At 38.1% G+C, this 19702-nt stretch overlaps 1 protein-coding gene across 1 annotated transcript in view; it reads right to left on the bottom strand.

Annotated features, from left to right (window-relative positions):
* The window catches only part of adgrv1 (adhesion G protein-coupled receptor V1), a 123864-nt gene that overhangs the window by 34750 nt on the left and 69412 nt on the right, over positions 1–19702 (bottom strand). Inside the window, exons 82-87 of the mRNA XM_080309073.1 lie at positions 17442–17849; positions 16788–16960; positions 16404–16650; positions 16090–16229; positions 15054–15214; positions 14815–14915 (exon numbers count right to left, since the gene is read on the bottom strand). Of these exons, the coding sequence (XP_080165199.1) occupies positions 14815–14915; positions 15054–15214; positions 16090–16229; positions 16404–16650; positions 16788–16960; positions 17442–17849 (1230 nt within the window). The remainder of the gene's footprint in view (positions 1–14814; positions 14916–15053; positions 15215–16089; positions 16230–16403; positions 16651–16787; positions 16961–17441; positions 17850–19702) is intronic.

The following is a 19702-nucleotide window of genomic DNA, read 5'->3' as shown; positions in this document are numbered from 1 at the left end:
CAGGTTGCTTGGACCTTCAACTTAATCTTCTAGTTGTAATTTAACTGGGGGCTCTTGTAATTTTTGCAAGGTACTTGCAGATTGCTTGGATATAAACAATATCTTGACTGCACACTTTTTAACTAGCAGTTAAAATTCTGCCTAATGAGGAAACTTGTTTACAACTTGCATTCCACAACAGGTGAATTCATTCAAAGAAAACTGAGATGGAAATGTGAGTCAAACATGTTCCCTCCTGTGCCTGTGAAGGATTTTCTGTGGGCTTCAAAAAGCTCTAGTCATAAAAATGAGCAGAGCTCAGGGAAGTCATTGATCAGAAACTTCATTCACCGCTGCTGTTGAACTTGGCTCTCGTCATGGAGCTATAGTGACCCCTACAGGTTATTGCGATGAGGGTTTGGTTGCTCAGCCAAAGTTTGTAAGGCAGGGCTTATGTGTGTATATTGGGGGGAGTGGGTTAAATGAGTGGGTCACTTCTTAACAAGATTGCAAACATTTGTGTTTATATCACGTACTCCTGTCTGACCATTTCCATGATCCATGGACCATGGAACCCTTTTTTTTTTTTTTAATAATATGAGTTTTCATCATTTAAAGCTCAAGTTATTAAATCATGTTCAGGAAAATACTGCAATTAGACACACATTACAAACAAACTGCCAAGGCAGACTGATTACAATCTCCTGGTAACCCAAGAACAAAAGGCCTTTATATAGATATGTCTCAGTCTTTTCAGGAAATATGCCGTTTCCTTCCTAAGTTCATTATTTTATGACTCACTGAGGAAGTTGGGTGGCTCACATTTTCTATTTCGGTCCATTGAGTTAGCAAAACAGAGCTAACTCTGTTAGCTCTGCAATGAAACTGCAATGAACTGCAATGAAAGTTTGTAGATTTTACAAACTTTCATTGCAGTTTGTAAAAACTACAACAGCTTTAAAGGACTCACAAAAATGTGTACTGTACAACGTGGCAGTAGCAGAACCATTACTGCGAGTCTGCTATACGTGACAACAACAGGGAGACATCCTGCTCAACTCAACCTAGAAAACGTGTGCAAACATCATGCTGGAATGGCCTCAACAGTTTCGGTGTAAACACTTTTCTAAACTTCCAATGTTCACTCAACTCAACATACAAAGCTCTGCCAAGACAAGCTGTCAAATTCCAAAAATAGAACAGATGATATTGGGGACTTTGACAACTGTAGGCTCCCACTTTGTTTATCATTCACAGTGTCAACAGTCCTGATGGCAAACTGAATGACTCCACATAATCAGGTTAAAGGTGACTGGGGAGTTTAGCAAGTACATTTCTAATCATTGCATTTTAAATCAGCTTGCAGTCACAACACTTTGGCCTTAAATTTAAAAGGAGCTTGCGTGACAGAAAAACATATTTACAGAAATGACAGTAACTGCAGAATAAAACAGGCCCTTGACTTAACTTGCCACAGGAGAGTCTATGCACAGACGGTTTATATAATACCTTTAACTGTTAAAGCAGGTAATGAATGTAAGTTTTAGGCAAGAAAGTTTTTAGAACTCAGTTTTACAGTTGTCCATAAGAATATACTTTCAGGACGTATCACAATTATTATTCACAGTTTTTCAAAAAACAAAAAAAAAAACACACTCAGAATTAACTGCTTTTGGGACTTGCTCTTGGATGCATCCTCTTTTTCACAGCTACCAAGCAGGCAACTGTAGAAAATGATCTACTGTGACTTTTAGCTTTATGTGTAAAAATACAAGTTCAGATGCTTCTAAGGTCACCATAGCCCACTTTCAGAAAAGAATTATATGTAACTTTCAGAGGCTACAAAGGTTAGACTCTCTGAACACAACATATGGTTAAACAACCACTAGAATTAATCCATTTGCATTGCTACATATTAACAAATAAACAGGCACACATGCAGCTAGAAGATCAAAAACACAGATATGTAATGTCTTTTAAACATATGCAAATGCAAAGTTAGTAGTACTTCTGCAGTGTAATGCAAACGAGCAGTAAGCTGTCTAGAGTGCAGTTTACTTTATCTGCACAAAAAGTCATCAGTGATGAAGATAATCAGGCTACAATATACAGCGGCGTGAAAAAGTGTTTGCCCCCTTCTTGATTGACGTATTTGTCACACTTACACGTTTCAGATCATCAAACTAATTTTAATGTTAGACAAAGATAACCTGGGTAAATACTAAATGCAGTTTTTAAATGATGATTTCATTGATTAAGAGAGAAAAGTTATCCAAACTTAACCTGTCTCGTTAAGTTTAAATCATTAAATCATGAATTAACTGTGACTAAGTTCAACTTCAGTAAAAACACTCTGGCCTGATTACTGGCACACCTGTTGAATCAAGTCCCAAACCCCTTAAATCAGGGGTGTCAAACTGAAATACACAGTGGGCCAAATTCAAAACTGGAACAAAGTCGCGGGCTAACGTTAATACTTATTGAAAAAAAATCTTCCTCCAGATATAAGAATGAATCTTTTCTTATGGACTCAAATAAGTTTTGCTGGAAAGCTGAATATGGAACAAGCAAAGCTTAATACTAAACAATATATATATTAGCTGTATAATACCAGTAGGCCAGCTCTAATAGTAATTTGGTATGGCTTCGCGGGCCAAATGTAATTAGGCCAAATTTGGCCCGCGGGCCAGAGTTTGACACCTATGACTTATGGCAAAGTTACAGTCTCAATCTTATTCTATATTTTTTCTCAGTGTCTTCTTGAGGGACAGTATGTGTATATGTTTACGTGATATTTAATGAATGTTTAAGTGCAGGTTATTGTGCAGACTCAGCACTGAGCATCAAAGAGTTGATTTGTAGTGTGTCACATCAGTGTGGTGGCAGCTGTCCTGGCAGCCATTTTTGGAATTCCATAATATACTATGATTCATATCAGTATGATATGTGAACTGAACTTCAGGTAAGAAGTTATGACCTGCAGGCTATCTGGGTCAGATATAAACCAAGTTTAGGTGGAGTTTATTTTCGTTATGCTGACTTTTTACAGTCAGTTACAACAACTCGTACTGCGTACTAGCTAGCATGACGGAGTTTATATACAGCTGGGCAGGTGCTATGATTTTATTGATGTTGAACTTGTTTTATCTTATTCTATTTATAAGGTTAGTTATTAGTTTCCAACCGTCCCGTAAAAAAACGGAATCGTCTCGTATTCAGAGAAAATATTGCGCGTTTCATTTTGAGGTGAAAAGGAACACAGTTTGAAAAAGACACAAAGCTGGATTTATTCTGTGTCTTTGCTGCACAGCTGCCTCTTCTCCTGTCATTCTCTCCCCTCCCTCTCCTGTTTCTACTTCAATCATGAAACTGATCAATGATCAGCTAATCGGCTTTTCTCTCTTGTTTGTTTATCGCCCACTTTGCGATAACCAGCGGATGTCGCGCTTAAACAACAGCAGCACGTTTAAACTTGATCAGCTGTTGCAAAAATTTATTTAATATTAATTTATAGTATCAGTTGATGTTTGCTGGAGCCACAGCTGTAAACCTGCTGGTCATGATATCGGTTTGGTTATCTGGTGAGAGGGAAACATGAAGATGAAACCAGGAGATGTCGTTACTGAATTATCAGAGCTGAACAGGTGATGGAGAAACAGGTTTACCTTTTAGGTGACATGAATGAGTTGAAGTTATGAACTGTTTCTGAGAGATAAATAACACCAGGATCCTTTTTTATGTAGCTGACAGCTGGTAACTGTGCAGGGGCGGGTCTAGCAAAGTTTTGCCAGGGGGGCAGGTAGGGCATTAAAAGGGAAAGGGGGCACAAAGAAATACTTTTCTTTCTTATGTCATTTAAAAACTTTGAATAAATAATTATCTGAATCTTACAACAAACGTTTTCATCTGATGTAAAAGGTATAGAAATCCATTATTGTACATAGTAATTTTTTTAGGGTCTCATCATAATTTCTTCAGAAGTAGCTAAGTACTGTATAGGATGCCAGTATTTTCCCACATTTTCTAGATACTGTACCAGTACTGTGTGTAAAATGCCATCAAAAAGTCAATTAAGTTTTATTCTTTCTCACCTGTCTTTCTGTCTCCTTTCACTTTTTAAAGGTTGTCATGTTAGAAAAAATATTTTGCCCTGCCATGCTGTTTATTGATGTGGTAAATGAATAGTTTATGAAAATATATCTAAATCTGTCATAAGTAATCAGTAATGGTCATGTCTCACCTCTAGTCTTCTCTGTCTTAATTTCAGGTTTTCACCTTGTGTTGTAGATAGTTCAGGAGGTTAACTCGACCAAGCAGTCTACTTTCGGGTACTGTTTAGAATACCAGAATAGGGAGGATGGTGTAGGTTTAAGTTTATTAGACTGATAAATATATACCAACAAGACAGTGTACATCACTGTTACAACGACGTTTGTTTGCATTCAAAGGATTTATGGTTTTTCCTATAATACCTGGTGGGCCGGTCTCTAGTCAAAATGCCCGGGCCGATTTTTTGCCCAGTCCAGCCCTGATTATACATAAATGGAAAAAACTTGGAACAGTGATGAAGCTTCCGAGGAATGACCGGCCGACCAAAATTACTCCAAGAGCACATCGACAACTTATCCAGGAGGTCAAAAAAGAACCCAGAACAACATCAAGCTTCTACATGTCTCGCTTAAAGTCAGAGTTCATGATTCATCAATAAGAAAGAGACTGGGCAACAATTGCAGCCATGGGAGAGTTCAAGACAAAAAACACTGCTGACCAAAAGAGATACAAAGGCTCGTCTTACATTTGCCAAAAACATCTTGATCATCCACATTTTTGGGGGAAAATATTCTGTGAACTGTCGAGACAAAAGCTGAACTTTTTGGAAGGTTTGAGTCACGTTGTATCTAGCATAAGAATAACATAGCATTTATATAACACATCCTACTAACAGTAAAATATAGTAGGTGGTAGAGCTGGGCGATAGAACGATAACGATATGTATCGCGATATAACTTTTACTGATAGAGAAATTAAGCTATCGCGATAGACCTCGCCGCTCTTGTCCTCTTAAAAAAAAAAAAAAAAAAAAAAAAGGTCAGCCAATCCAAATAAAGTAGCGCAGAGCCGAACCAATCACAGCCGCAGTGTCACGTCGCGTCACTTGTTACGTACAGCACAAGTGCCAAGCCGCACGTGTGTTTGTTTGGGAAGCAGCCAGCGGGTAATGGAGCCAGCGCATAATGGAGGAAATGAGTGTGCCGACTAGAAAAATCAACCGAGCGTGACCGAAGAGAAAACAGATGATGGTTCCAATGCCGGAGAGATTGTCGAACGGAAGAGCCATAGAAGTTCCGTAGTTTGAAGGTATTTCGGCTATTTCAAGTCTGACAAAAAACAGAGTAGCGTGCACTGTAAATTGTGCCGAAAGCAAGTCTGGAAATACAATAAACTGGTGCATGCGTCACACTGCGCCACGTTATTGTTTCGGTGAAATGAATTTCTACAATACTGTTACTGTTAATTCTACTCTCTGCAGTGTTTAAATGCTTACACATACACACAGTTACTGTCTGTCCACACATACGACTCGGTTCTGCTTCTATGCCGCAGCTTTGTTTACTTTTTCCCACCGAGGCTTCTAGACTTCTGATTGGCCAACATTTCTGCACGGTTAGGAATCTAGCGCCACCTGCTGCTTTGGCATGTTCATAGCAGCGTTTTCCTTCATTTCTCCCTTTATGTGCGGACAGGATTATTTTTTAAAACGAAAACGGAAAATCTCCGTTTTCAAAAATACCCGTGTACGTGTGGACGTAGCCTCAGTCTCTGACTGGAAGCGCTAATTCGTCATTCGGCTTTTGTCAGACTAAAGTAACTGTTAAAACTGTTTGAAAAGCTAAGCTATACAACAAGGAGAGATTGAGAATTTCCTTTTAGTTCTCAGTTTATTTGATATTGACAAAAGTTAGTCAGTTTTGTCTGTTCTTCTGTAAAACAAACTAAGATTTATTTTTAGAATTAATATTTTGTTTCTAAGTGGAATTGACAATTTAGTCTGTTTCGTTTGTTCTATTTTGAAACTTAAACGCTTTAGCGGCTGCCTTTTGTGTAGTTTGCAATATTTGCCTTTATTTATCTGAAAAAGTCTCATGTTCCTTAAGTACATCTACCCTGTTGAACTTATTATGGGAAATAAATATTTAAAAACAAGCTGCTGATTATTTCACATTTTACTTGTGAGCAACGGCACATTTAAATCTTACAAATATAGTTATTTGGCTTATATCGTGATAGATATCGTTATCGCCTGAAATGAAAAAAACATATCGTGATATGAAAAAATCTCATATCACCCAGCTCTAGTAGGTGGTAGAGTGGGAATGTTTTGCTGCCTCGGGACCTGGAAGACTTGTTGTGGTAAATCTAACCATGAATTCTGCTGTCTACCAAAACATCCTGAAGGAGAATTTCCGACTATCTGTTCATGAGCTCAAGCTGAACACTTGGGTTCTGCAGCAGGACAATGATCCCAAACAGACTTGCAAGTCCACCTCTGAAAGGCTTAAGAAAAAAAAAGACGAGTTCAGAGTGCCTTACTCAAACTTCTGACCTGAATCCAATTGAGATGCTGTGGCATGATCTTAAAAAGCCGGTTGATGCTCAAAAATTTTGCAAAGAAAATGCAGGAAAGAAAATAGACTGACGTCATTCATTTAAACAGGGCTGATTTTCATACTGTGGTGGCAGAAGGGAGATTTAGCCTGAGTGTTTCAGCGAACTGAGCCAGGGATAGAGAGTCCAATTATCACAAGTGGTTTATGTCTGAGAATCACTCACTCTTCTTTATCTGCAGTAGTGTGCTCGAACACAAACCCTAAGGAACAACATGTCAGCAGAAGTGTTGCATATCTGCTTAACCTGTGGGTTATTGTACAGGTGAGCTGAGCCTGTGTGCATTCTCATTACCTTGTGTTTAATTTGCTATTGTGGTAAAAATAAATGTTGTCTCCTGTGTGTACTCTGTACTCTTTCTTCAGGGTAATCCACAGCCTGCAGACTGTTTTGCTACATCTACATATACTGTCATTGTTTAAACTAATGAGTCACACCAGTTACACCCAGCCACCTTTAGAGGGTTAGAAAGAAGAGACAGAGACAGAGTGAAACAGCCTTTTGCTGGTAATGTCACAGCTCCAAGCAAAGGCTACCTGCTGCCAGAATGATAAAGGGGACAAAGAATAGAAGAAGGGACACTACTCAGTATTTTGTCATGTAAAAGCGGTGAAAGAAGGGAAAAATCAGAGAAACAGAAAAAACAGATGAACATAAGGAAATGAAGGTAAGAGAAAGTCAGGCAGTTGGCTATTACTGTACAGTGTTGGCTCATTTTTCAGTAACAGGTAAGAGACATGGACACAATGAATAGTGAGCGTGTAGAAGAAAAATGCTGCTGACTTTAACAATAGATGGAACAAATTAAGATAAGAGGAGCTAGGGAAACAAAGGCACGAGGTGTTCGAATAGAGTATCTCCCAAAAGGCCTTCCTTACCCCTCCACTGTTCTGTTACACACACACACACACACACACATACATACACACCGTGGCTCCTGCAACATGAGCATTTCCTGGAACCCATACACAAACGGTGACACAGGCCTCAGCTACTGACACTTATACCCTTAAATACCTTGTGTGCCATTTGCTCAACTCTGAGACAGTAATGCATTTAATAGGGACATGCTGTGTTTTAGCCTGCTATTGACTTTTTAATAACTGCATGAAACAATAACACCCTAAGATTTAGATAGAAACTGTACAAAATTTGAGACATTTGTCTGAGAGGGACAGGCTGGTAACCATTATGTTTCTTGCTATTTTCCTTCTTTTGTGTTCTGATTTATAAACTCTTGTGGGTTTAAACACACAATAGGACAAGCTAGGCATGTACTCTGACGTCAACCAGAGAATCAGACCCTAAAAGACATTCAAAACCCCCCAATGTCTACTGATTCATGATGGGAACAGATACATTTCCTCAGGAAAAACAGAGTCTCAGAAAGACTCATGCTGATCTTATCTTCTGTACAAAACTACGTCTTTGACCACACATTTCATACGTCTCCCCTCCCTGAACACCTGAGAAACTGCATGCATTCGTTCAAACCCTACCCCACTCCTTCACCACATGCACATACACAGTGACGACAGACAGGAACTTTTAGGAATCTTGTCAGCAAGCACACAACTTCTGTATTCTCCTCAGAGATGGGAAAAGACAGCAGTGGTTGTTGTGCAAGAGGAAAAAGAGTTGGCGTAGTGTTTATGTGTGTGTGACTTTGTGCATGTGGATACAAGGGCAGACTTCTGAATGCTGGATTTGGTCCCAGAGCTAACAGGAAATCCTTTATAACCAGAAGTAAGAGTCACCTAAACACCTCCCATGTACTGGAATAAAGCAATGGCAACACAGGGGTAAACACTTTACTGAATGTGTGTGGGAATGTCTGTCTGAGACGTGGCGGTGGGCTGTTTAATCCCAAAGGAAGAGTAATTTAATAGTATTTTTTATATATATATAATTTTTTTTCCCGCATACAGAAACTGGATGTGTTCAAGCATGCCCACATTTCCATTCCATTGTGTTTTTGACAAGTAAATATATACATCCAATATAAGAATTTATATTTTTTGTCAATAATATATAAATAAAATATAATTAAAAAAATTATTGGTTAATATTATAAATCTAAAAAAAACTTGGGAATGTGAAATATCAGTATTTAGTTACTTTAACTACAATGTATTGAAAGTAATTCTTAACCATCTTAGTCTTTAACTCAGATGGCCAAAGTTGTCCATTTCAGTGACATACAGTGCATGTGAAAACTGATGCTTTCAGTATCATATCATGTCCTGTTTGGAAATAATCATAGTGTTAAAAAATACTTTTTTGGCAACAGGAAAGAGAAAATGAGAAGCTGAAAGAGTGAAAAAAAGTGAATGTGAAACAATCAACTTCAATCTGGTTGCGCATTGCACAGTTTCCACCCAAACTTTCTGTTTCTACAGTTACTGACTTGTATTTCAGCAAACTACTGACAGCAAGATTTTTTTTAACAAATACACATTTCTGTAGTTTTACTACAGTATAAAACCACAGTGGATTTTAAATGAAACAATAAAATCTGACTGAAATGCAGATTAAACAAAACTCTAATTTTTCATTTTAACTAACTATTTAAGAAGTACAGCATTGGTCCCCGTGTTCAGATGCTCATAAATAAGTGGACAACACCAAACAATCATTATGCTTTCATAACAGTGAGTATAAGAATTATTTTTAATATTTGGATTAAAACATTTGCAGGCAATCACTGCCTCAAGTCTAGAACCCATGGATATCATCACCTATTGTGTTTCCTCTCTTGAGATGTTCAGCCACCTTCAGTTGCTGTTTGTTTTTGGATCTTCAGTTATGTATTTATATTTATGTATTTAACTGGACAATAGGTTCTTATTTTATTGCTGACACTGTCGATTCTAAGATCTGCTTAGAAAGAATATACAATTGATCAGGAATAACCATGGAAACACATATATTTTCACATTCTATTGCACAGAATGTACTTCATAATTATATTATATTATATTCATTTAATTTTATTTTTGAAAGTCATTATCTATCATACTATCAGGATAAGACAACCTCCTAAACAAGTCTAACCATACGGTAACAGGTCTTTCTCCATTTCTTCCCCAACCCTATGATAATCTTTTCAAAATAAAATAAAGGAGCATATTCCAAAGCAAACAAAACCCTGAAAATTTCAATTTTCCTATTTAATGCCATTTAGTTTTCTTTTTCATTTTTCCATCTCTAAGCATCTAAGCAATATCTGTCAATGTAAAACAAAATAATTGTGCATATACGACCAGTACTTATGTAGCACACTGTTAAATTTACACTCAGACAAAAACAGATAGACAGGCCGACACACCTACAGCGGATGTGACAAATTTTTATTTTCTTCTCAGTCGGAGTCCTGACGCAGTGGCCTTGACAGTGGCCACTGCCTGTAGGTGTCTTATTACTGGCCCAGATCAGTTCCAACCTGTCTGACTATAAAACACCTTCAGCAAGATTTTGTGTCTGCAGTACTGCTGGATGAGTCCTCTTACTAAACCTATATATCTAAACGTATACAGTCTGAGCTTTATACATTTGAAAAAAAAAATCCCAGAAGATTAAGAAACACATATTAGAACACACATTACTCAAGATGTGCTGCAATAGTTTGTAGAAATCTGATTGACATTTTCTTCTCCTTTAAGATGGTAAACATCACATCACACAATCTGGATATAATATCATAGTAAAGTTAAAAGTTTGTGCAATCTTCTCTTTCATCTCAGTCCTGTTTGCTTCATCATCTGCCTCTCTTGCTTGTACCAGCACTGCTGTCTTAGTTTTCATGGTGATTTAGCAATTAAATGTCCTACCTCTGGTGCCCTTGGGTCTTTGGCATTTTCTAACTAAATACTAAAGAGGTAAAAAGCACGACAGCAAAAATACTGAGACAGTAATGCAATTAAACTACACAAACTGAACCAGAAGGCTCCACTTTCTCATTTAAAAATGTATTTTTGTTATTTGGCGTCATTAAACCTAATAACCTCAGTTGTGCAAGGCAGTGCCCCTCAGGTAAGACAACACAGTACTTCCTGAATCTAGCTATATACTCACACAGACAGGTCCAGAAGTCTTATAAATACAATGCAAATACAATTTTATATAGTATATCATCGTCATATTATTAACACGCAAGCAGCTAATTACTATAATTTGTCTAAATTCTGGCTTTATTTGATAGTGTTACGCTCCCTCTAGTGGTCACTGTTGGGTGACAGTTCAAATTCAGTCTTAGATAATGGTGAAATGCAGCGAGTGTGCAATTAAGCATTTTTCTCTCAGTAAAGTCTAAAAAATATATCGTTGTGACTGTAAAATAAATTAATGCATTGACTATTAATGGTAGCACTGTTGCCTCACACATCAAGAAGGTCCAGAGTTCCACTCCACCATCTGGCCACCATCCGTGGCCTTTCTGTGTGGGGTTTGCATGTTCTCCCACAGTCCAAAGACATCAAAGTAGTGAGGTTAGGTTAACTGGTAATTCTAAATTGTCCATAGATGTGAATGTGTATCGTTATATGTGCTAGCCCTGCGTCAGATTGGCAACCTGTCCAGGGTGTACCTGCCTCTCGCCCTATGAAAGCTCAGATATTCTCTAGCGCCCCCCTGAGAAGGATAAGGTTAAGCGAAGAGAATGGATGATGGATGGATGGATAGATGGATGGTTCTTTTGTAAATTGTTTTCTTGATTTAAAAGATTTAAATATGTTTAAGAAACTATCCTGCTTGCTCATGCTAGGTTGTTTGTATAGTTACAGTAAAAGGAATAAAGAGTATATTTTTACATGTTTAACTAGACAAGCACATCTAAACAACCAACAGAGTTTCAGCCCCCAAAAATCTGTAAAGTAGAAAAATTAAACCCAATTAAAAATGATTGCTGCTAGCATTCATAAAGGAAACCGATCCAGTATTAAATATTTGTGAGGGAGAAAAGAATGGGACACTTAAACGAAACTAACCACTAACTGGTTCAGATAAGGGCTGATCATTCCTGCACGTTAAGTTGGAGTAAGCTTTGCCAATATTGCTCATATCCCCCTGAACTCAGGAATGAGGAATGTACATGAGGTGCCTTTCCTCCCTACTGTGTGCTTCAAATCCCTCCAAAACATTTATTTTGGAGAAGGGTTACAACTTTGATCTCACGTTTGCAACATACTATCTTTATTCTTCTTCTCTGGCCATTCTTTGGTATGATACCTTACTCACTTAATGATTACAAGCCACCGTGGCCCAGATGCCGCAAAACAGACTTTCTTCTTACAGCCCTTTAACTGTTTAGAAGTAATTAGGAGCTCCTTTATGGCCTCCCAGACTATTACACGCATCATTCTTATTGTGATCTTTGTTGTTTCAACTCTTGGGAGGGTAGCAATAGTTTTATATTTACTTGATTAGTACACAGTCTTTCTGACGGTATGTTGTAGGAGGTCGAAATCTTCAGAAATGGTTCTGCAAATCTTTTTAGTCTCAAGATAATCAATTAACATTTTTTCTGAAGTGCTTTCAAATCAAACCCATGATTAATTTTCTTGATTGTGTTATGAAGTTCAGACTGTCCAGAACATTCCAAAGATTTCCAAAGTCTAATATTTTTGACACATTTGGTTTACTTAGCTTTCTTTATCTTATTTTGTATCTTGTATCATAAAATAATAAAAAAGGTCAGTTGATATTTTAACTGATATTTATGTAGATATACAGAATATCTCAAAGGAGTCACAGACTTTTCTTCTGCAGCTGCTTTCTTCTACCGTGGCTGCTTATTTATTCATGTGATCAGTTGCATTTGAAACACATGGTTTAGTTGTTACAGTTTATTACACAATAAAGTTGAGAGAATTTTCACGGAGAATGTACAATTTATCTTTTAAATTAATACATACTTACTGAAGTGTACCTGTAATATTAAAAGAGGTAGATACCAAACAGGTTTTTATTTCTATTCTGGGCTTAAACTGTATATTTAAGTCAAGTATCAAGTCTTTATTTGGTCGCTCATGTTAGCTATCTGTCCAGTTTATACTGACTTGTCAGAGAAGCACTGAGAAGCACGAGTAAATCTGAATCTAATTACAACAGAGTATTTCATTTAATGAATGTGTTTCTTAGATTCATTCTCAGTGTGTACAGGAAAATTTCAGAAGTATGCTAAAAACCTTTGCCAAACAAGTAAAGAACACATTTAAAATCATGACTTTAAACAATGAAAATGATTACTTGCAAATCTTAAAAGATCAGCACAAGATTCTTTTGATACGCAGAGGATTAGAGAACAGTGGAATGGCCTTAAAATTGCCTGTGATAAGGAAAGCTAGATCCACCCAGTGCAACTGATTGGTCAGCAGATGGTAGTTTTATAAGCACTGGTCTGCTGCTAACTGCTACCTTGAAAAGCCAGGGTTGCCTCGCTAACCCCAAATCCTGCTTCGTCACTCAACTTACAGACTGTTTAAGAGAGGTGAAGTATTATGTAAGTTCTCTTCAGTGTACGGTAGCAGATGCAGAGAGAAATTCATCAAACTGGCAGCTCTAATTTTCTCCACAGAGAGGGCAAACTCAGTGAATGATTACAGCCAACACAGATGGCATACCCTGCCTGCCAGAGGTGGTTGGAGTTGGATATGATCCTTCAAATCAGTGGTGATGTGTGAGCTACAACCCACAAATATGGGAGACATTTGTGTTACTAATAACATTTGGCATCTATTCTGATATATATAAAAAGAAGAAAAACAGCACTGTCACTGTATCAGTGATAGCCACAGCTTGACCAGGAAAAGCTGACTATGAGCTTGCAAGAACAAAGCATCTCTCTCTTTCTTTAAATGACACGTTTGCAGAAGGATTAGATGAATGCAATTAACATTCTTGATTGACAGGTAGCATTTTTAACAAAAACAAACAGAAAAACAGAGTCCTCTTTGTGAATATGCAACATTTTCAAGACATTAAGTGGTAAATATTCTGACAGAACAGTTATAAAAAAGGACCCTCCTGGCAAATTGTTGAGGTAATTGATTTATGTCCAAATACATGTGTCATCCACTTTGTGGATAATTATTTAAAAATAAAAGAAAGAAAGAAAGAAATCAGACTGTCTAAAGAAATCTGCTCCAAGTGATTTATATAAGAAAAAGAGTTTTTTCAGCAAGCCACTTGACATACAAGCTAAACTGAATAAGTGAAGACAAGATGTGACTTGATCTAATTCAATTCAGCACATCCCACCCATCATTATCTCCGAAATACTTCCAGCACTAACAAAAGACCGCTTAAAGGCTACATTTTAACATCAGAACCTACAATCAGATAGGCCTTCAGCAAGCTTTTCACAGCTGGCTTTGACTAAAAGGCTAGAAAAATGCAAACATTTCGAATCCCTAGACCAAAGTTAGACACACGCACTATCGAGGAAGAAGGCATTATTATACAGTAACGTACAAACTAGGAAAGAGAACAGGGTGGAATTTTCCATCCAAAACCCTTTTAGGTTCAGGGGCTCTGCCTGGGCCATAAACGGGTCTACTCCGAGGTGGCTAGCCCCCAGGGACCTCTTTAGAAATGACTTGTGTTTGTCAACCAAAGAGAGGGGGACCAGTGGAAAATTACCAGTCCCGCACTCAGTCACGCAAGCACACATGCACACACACAAACACACACACTTGATCAGGACCACCTGTAGCCACATATCTACCTCGCTCAATGGTTATGTGACAGCTTGCGTTTTTAATGGGTGAGGGTGCGGGGGGCATGGTTGCGTTGTCAGGACGCACCAACCCGCAAACTACGCAAACGATGACACTGGATGATGTTCGCATCCATGCACATTTCCAAGAAAATATCCGCGACATGTCTAGCGTGCGACGTGTGACTGTGGGTGTGTGAGTGAGTGCACAGTGAGCAGCTTTAAAATGCTCTAAGCGAATGAATCCACGTATGAGTGCTGTGTTAATGTTTGCAACCCACATATATCTAATATGCTGGTCTACTGGAGCACAGAGAAATGGATGCCTCAACAACAATTCCCAGAGGTGCCCTGTCATGTACATTTGCACCTGATGCAAAGAGATGAGAATACCAAAGAAACTAATGCTGCATTCAGAGTTTAAAAGCAGAACAAGATCCAAACTAATGCTTTACCTGAGTTCCAAGGCAGCTCACCATCATGTGAGTGAGCAGTTTGGCAGCAAACATGGGGAAACGGGAGCACAGCACATGGGATATTATGGCCAATGCAAAGCCTGTAGACAGAGAAGTCAGCATTAATGATACTTAATTAAGTGATTTATTTGAATCCATTTATACAAGTGGGGATGTACATATGGAAACTCCACAAGGAGGGTAAAAAGATGAGAACTCAAGGGGAGAGTGTGTTGTACCTGAGATACAGATAAATCCTGAGGCAAAGAAGGCTTCATTGTAGGATGCAAGCTTTGCAAACTCAGCATGGGCTGCATAGATAGACAAGTGCGTGCATGCACACTCAACATAATTCCCACTTTCTTCCACAACCCTGCAGTATTGACCATTTGATGACCAGCTAAAGGGAAGACAAAAAGAGACAATAAGAGACGAGACACTACAACAGAATATAACAAAATACGAGCAAAGCAAATACAAAGAGCAATGAGTCTAACCATGCCCATGATTGTGTGCTTTTGTTCTCTGACATTTTGGCTTCTTTGAGTTTGTTTTATTATTATCTACAGTAACCTTTACTTTGCAAAGAATGTGTGAGACAAACCAGAGCATAACCATGTTTGTGTTAGATTCACTGTTACTGTGATTCTGACTCTCTCTCTCTCTCTCTCTCTCCATATTTTGCTCTCTCTTGGTATCACTTGCATAATAAATTTTGCTTCCTGGGGTACGTCCTCCAAGTAGCTGCTCTGTCCAAACCAAACCTGCCAAAAAACACTGTGTTCCTGCCAAGTCCAATTTCAATCCCCAGGAATGTCCTCAACAAAGTAACTCAATGTGGGATGATTCAGCGTGCAGGAGACTGAATGTGTAGATATAAAGGAGAAAGATACGGCATCAGCCACAGAGAGGCCTTATTGAGAGGACAAACTAGGAACTCTGCCCTTTATTTAGCAAACTATTACCCAAAATAAGTATAAGGAAGACAAACAGAGGCCTTCTTTAGATGCTAATCAAGCCATGTGTAGTCTTAAATAAGGAAAGCAGTACACTGGTTGAGCTAAATTACGTCGAGTAAAAAATAAATTAGTAGGCAGACACTAGAACTAGAAAAAACCTCAGCAACTGATATTATCAGGTAACAAAAATAAATGGAAATATTTGTATATAAATAAAAATATACATCTTATATTTTTGTATATAATGTGCACGTTCTATTTTTAGTCTATCTGAGAAACAGTTAAGCTTGAATCTCATTTAATGTGTTTTTGTTACCTTCTAGTGGTCTGGTTCCAGAGAAGGCACTGAGACTGGCCTGGTTTAACCTGCTGACCGGGGCTGTGGATACGATACACCACCTCGTTGCCATCTTCCAGAGGTCGTGACCCTCTGCCCTGGAGACTGGCCGAGAATACCTACGTATAACCAGATACAACAGAAGACGGTTCAGTTGCAGAGCAGCCACCAGATTAATGGCTGCTTTATATCAGAGCCATACTGCCACCTGCTGTTTAAAAAAAGAAAAGGAGATTTTGACATTTTAACAATTGCTCATGATTTTTCAATGAAGTCAGTGTCCCAGCACCTACTTTCCCATTGAGAGCAGTAGCTGCATCACTGGTGCGAAACCAATGTTCATTTCTAAACTCGGTCAGCTGCATCCTGTTGAGGTTGCCGCAGTCCGCAGTTAAAACTGCTGGTACTGGCAGCAGAGTATTTGGGAGCTGGAAGAAGTCTGCATTACGGCCCCTGAACTTGTATCCATTAATTTCTGTGGGGTACCACTGGAAGGCAGAGATGTTCATATACGGACAAGTTTCCAGGACTGTAACCTTTCTGGAGAAAAATTTTACAAAGAAGAAATTGTAAATCCAAGCACGATTTAACATTAATTTGTGAGGTAATATTCATCTGTATTACAATAAGGTGTACCATGCAACTCTTCACTCATTTAGAACATTTAGGACACTCACATCTCACACTGACTATGTTTAAGGAGGGAGAATGCAAATCGCTCCGCCACCTCAGCAAGGTGGCTGACACCTCGAGTGTCGACTCGACTGGGATTGGCCAAGGCACACAACAGGTTATAGGTCAAATTCCGGCTGTTGTTCTGTAAAGGAGCTCTTTCTGCCTCTGCAAGCACCTGGCTCAGAAGACAGAAAGGATGAGAAAGACTGAGGAGCTCTGAGTAAACTTTAGTGCTGTTATTCACACATCCAAAGCACTCACCTGAGTTACTTTCTTTAGTTTGACCTTCAGGGTCATGCGCATTGTGTGTGCTCAGAATGCATTTTTCTCTGTAGTCCCTACTTCTTATTTACTCTTTCTAAACATGTCCCTGTATATTCTGTTTATTCTTTTGTGCAGCTGGTTAAGAAGATGCAATAAATAGATTCTAATTTCAACTTCATGATAGCAGCAATCTTATTAAGTGAGAACTAATGAATGACAGACAAAGTAGCTCATGGGAGGCGATGTATGGTCTTTAACTAAGCTGACAGACACAAACAACTACACTGACTCACAGTCACATGCAATCACATAGATTATCCAATATTTTATACACTTATGCAGTAATTAAAAAAAATTTTTTCTTGGTATAAAAACCAGATGATTGGGCTTACCTTCCCCAGACCTTCAAACACAGCGATCATCTGCTCATTATTGAGAGGTGGACTGACTTTATCTATTAGTCCCTGCAGCACCAGGTCCAATGTAGGAGTTTCAAGGGGTTGATGCAACTGGTCCAGTAAGACCCAGACAGCTTCACTTGCTGCATTTGACACCAGAGTCACATTAGCCAGGCCAAACTGGGAGTGTACTGTGGCACCTCCTGTTGGATTGTATAGTTCCACTTGGAAGCGCTTAGGTGTGGGTAAGGATGAGGCACGGTCAGGTGTTAGGTAAATCTCCAGTGATGTGTTACGTTTGCCCACATCAAAAGTCAGCTGGCCCTCCTGCTTAGGGAAGTCCATCCCTGCTTCAGCAGGCCAGATTATAAATGGACCCACCACCTCTTCTCTGGAAAGCTCCTAGAAGAAGAAAAAGAAATAAAAACATGCTAAACTCTGCTGGACTTAATTAAAGGAGCAAGTGAAGAATGGAGTTATATAACCACCATCATATTTAAAGAAATGTATAAAAGGTGACACAACATATAAAGTTTTCAGCTGAAAAGAATGAACAAATCATACATTAAACTTGTAAAGGCACAACTTCCATTTGGTATACAATGGTCTAAATGCAAATAAAGCCCAGTGAAGTTGCCCAAGTCATGATAATTAGGCTGAAAACAACCAAAATGTGAACCAAATGGGGACTGGGCTTTTATTATTCAGCAAACCTGGTGTCTCACAAAATGCTTTGAGAGATGAAAGCGGATGACCCAGCCGTGTGAGGTTTTTGATTTTTTTTAGAGTGCACTCAACAATCTTTCATCTTCACTTTCAAAAAGTACAAGCACCAGTAGATACTTTACGCCTTGGGGCTATGTGCAGATATCTTTAATCATAATCCCTCATAGAGAAGGAGGGCGATGATGAGATTAAAGAGGTGAGGAGAGGGGGAAAACTTTGGTCTCTGTCTGTGTACTTCATCAATAAACCATTACGTGTATTAAAATATATAAAAAGCATTCATGACAGACAAAATAAGAGGCAACAAAACAAAATGTATTTTTGTAGTTGGAAAAAAAAAGCTTAGATAAAAGCTCATAATAACAAACCCTTGCAGAAGACTGAAAAAAATTAATATAATAAGTCTTGGTGCTTAATTGCTCAAAATGGCTTAAATAATAAAAAATAGATCTGTACACTATGAGATGTCTATTAAAGCCAAGGTCTTAAAGTCAGCTTAACTGGTCCAGAAATAAACAGTTAAACATTTTTCTGGAGTTACGATTTCATTTCAGTAGGTAAATAGTGTAAAACATATTTGCTAATATAGGAAATATCTGTTACACAGAGTGGTGATAGCATGACACGTTCAAGGTAACAGTGAATGAGCAACAACTGGACTTAAATACATAAATAGCCCTTTTTGAACTAGAAGTCATAGTCATACATTTCATTCACACCCAAATGCATTGGGGACAATCGAAGGTTCAGTATCTTGCCCTTTGACGTGTGGACTGATAGCATTGGGGACTGAAGCACTGATTAGTACGCATAGCCACAGCTGCCCAACATAAATGATTCCATGTTGGTTAAAGACCAAACCAATCAGCTGCATATACACTGCAAAAACTCAAAATCTTATCAAGTATATTTGTCTTGTTTCTACTCAAAATTTCTCATCACACTTAAAATACGAGAAATCAGCTACAGAGTAACATTTCAGTGAGATATAGGAACTTGTGAAAAAGTCTTGAAAACATATTGTTTTATTTTATTGTTTTATTTTTTGTACCTTTTAACATTTCACAAAGTAAACTTGTTTTGTATTATGAACACGTTTTTGTTGGCTGGTTAGAGTTGCATGGATCGCAGATTTATCCGTTTTTTGTGAATATAAGCTGCTGACTGGTGAGCAGAATTTTCAGCTTGGTACGTTAGTGTTCATCGTCAGTTAATCATCAAACATATTTAGTGCTTATAACAAATATATTATGCTAAATAAAGACAGATTTTTCCACAATGTATATGATAGTAAGAGTTAGTAAACCTCTATTAAAGTCTCCCTCTGCAGTCTGTTGTTTCTTAGATTCAGCATTGAAACTGAATTTAAAACAAAACATAGATGACATTCTGTCGCCTCGGCAACCACCAAGATCTCACTGCCTACAGACATTCAGTAACTCTCATTGGATAATGTTAATAAATATCTTTCACTAAATATGAACGTTTTCTACCTGTCCTTGTTTAAATTATGAAAGAAGTTATTATGC

Source organism: Astatotilapia calliptera, chromosome 12 (genome assembly GCF_964374335.1).
Source record: "Astatotilapia calliptera chromosome 12, fAstCal68.1, whole genome shotgun sequence".
NCBI lineage: Eukaryota > Metazoa > Chordata > Actinopteri > Cichliformes > Cichlidae > Astatotilapia > Astatotilapia calliptera.
The sequence above is the reverse complement of the archived record's forward strand: the minus strand, read 5'-3'. Positions and strand labels throughout refer to the sequence as shown.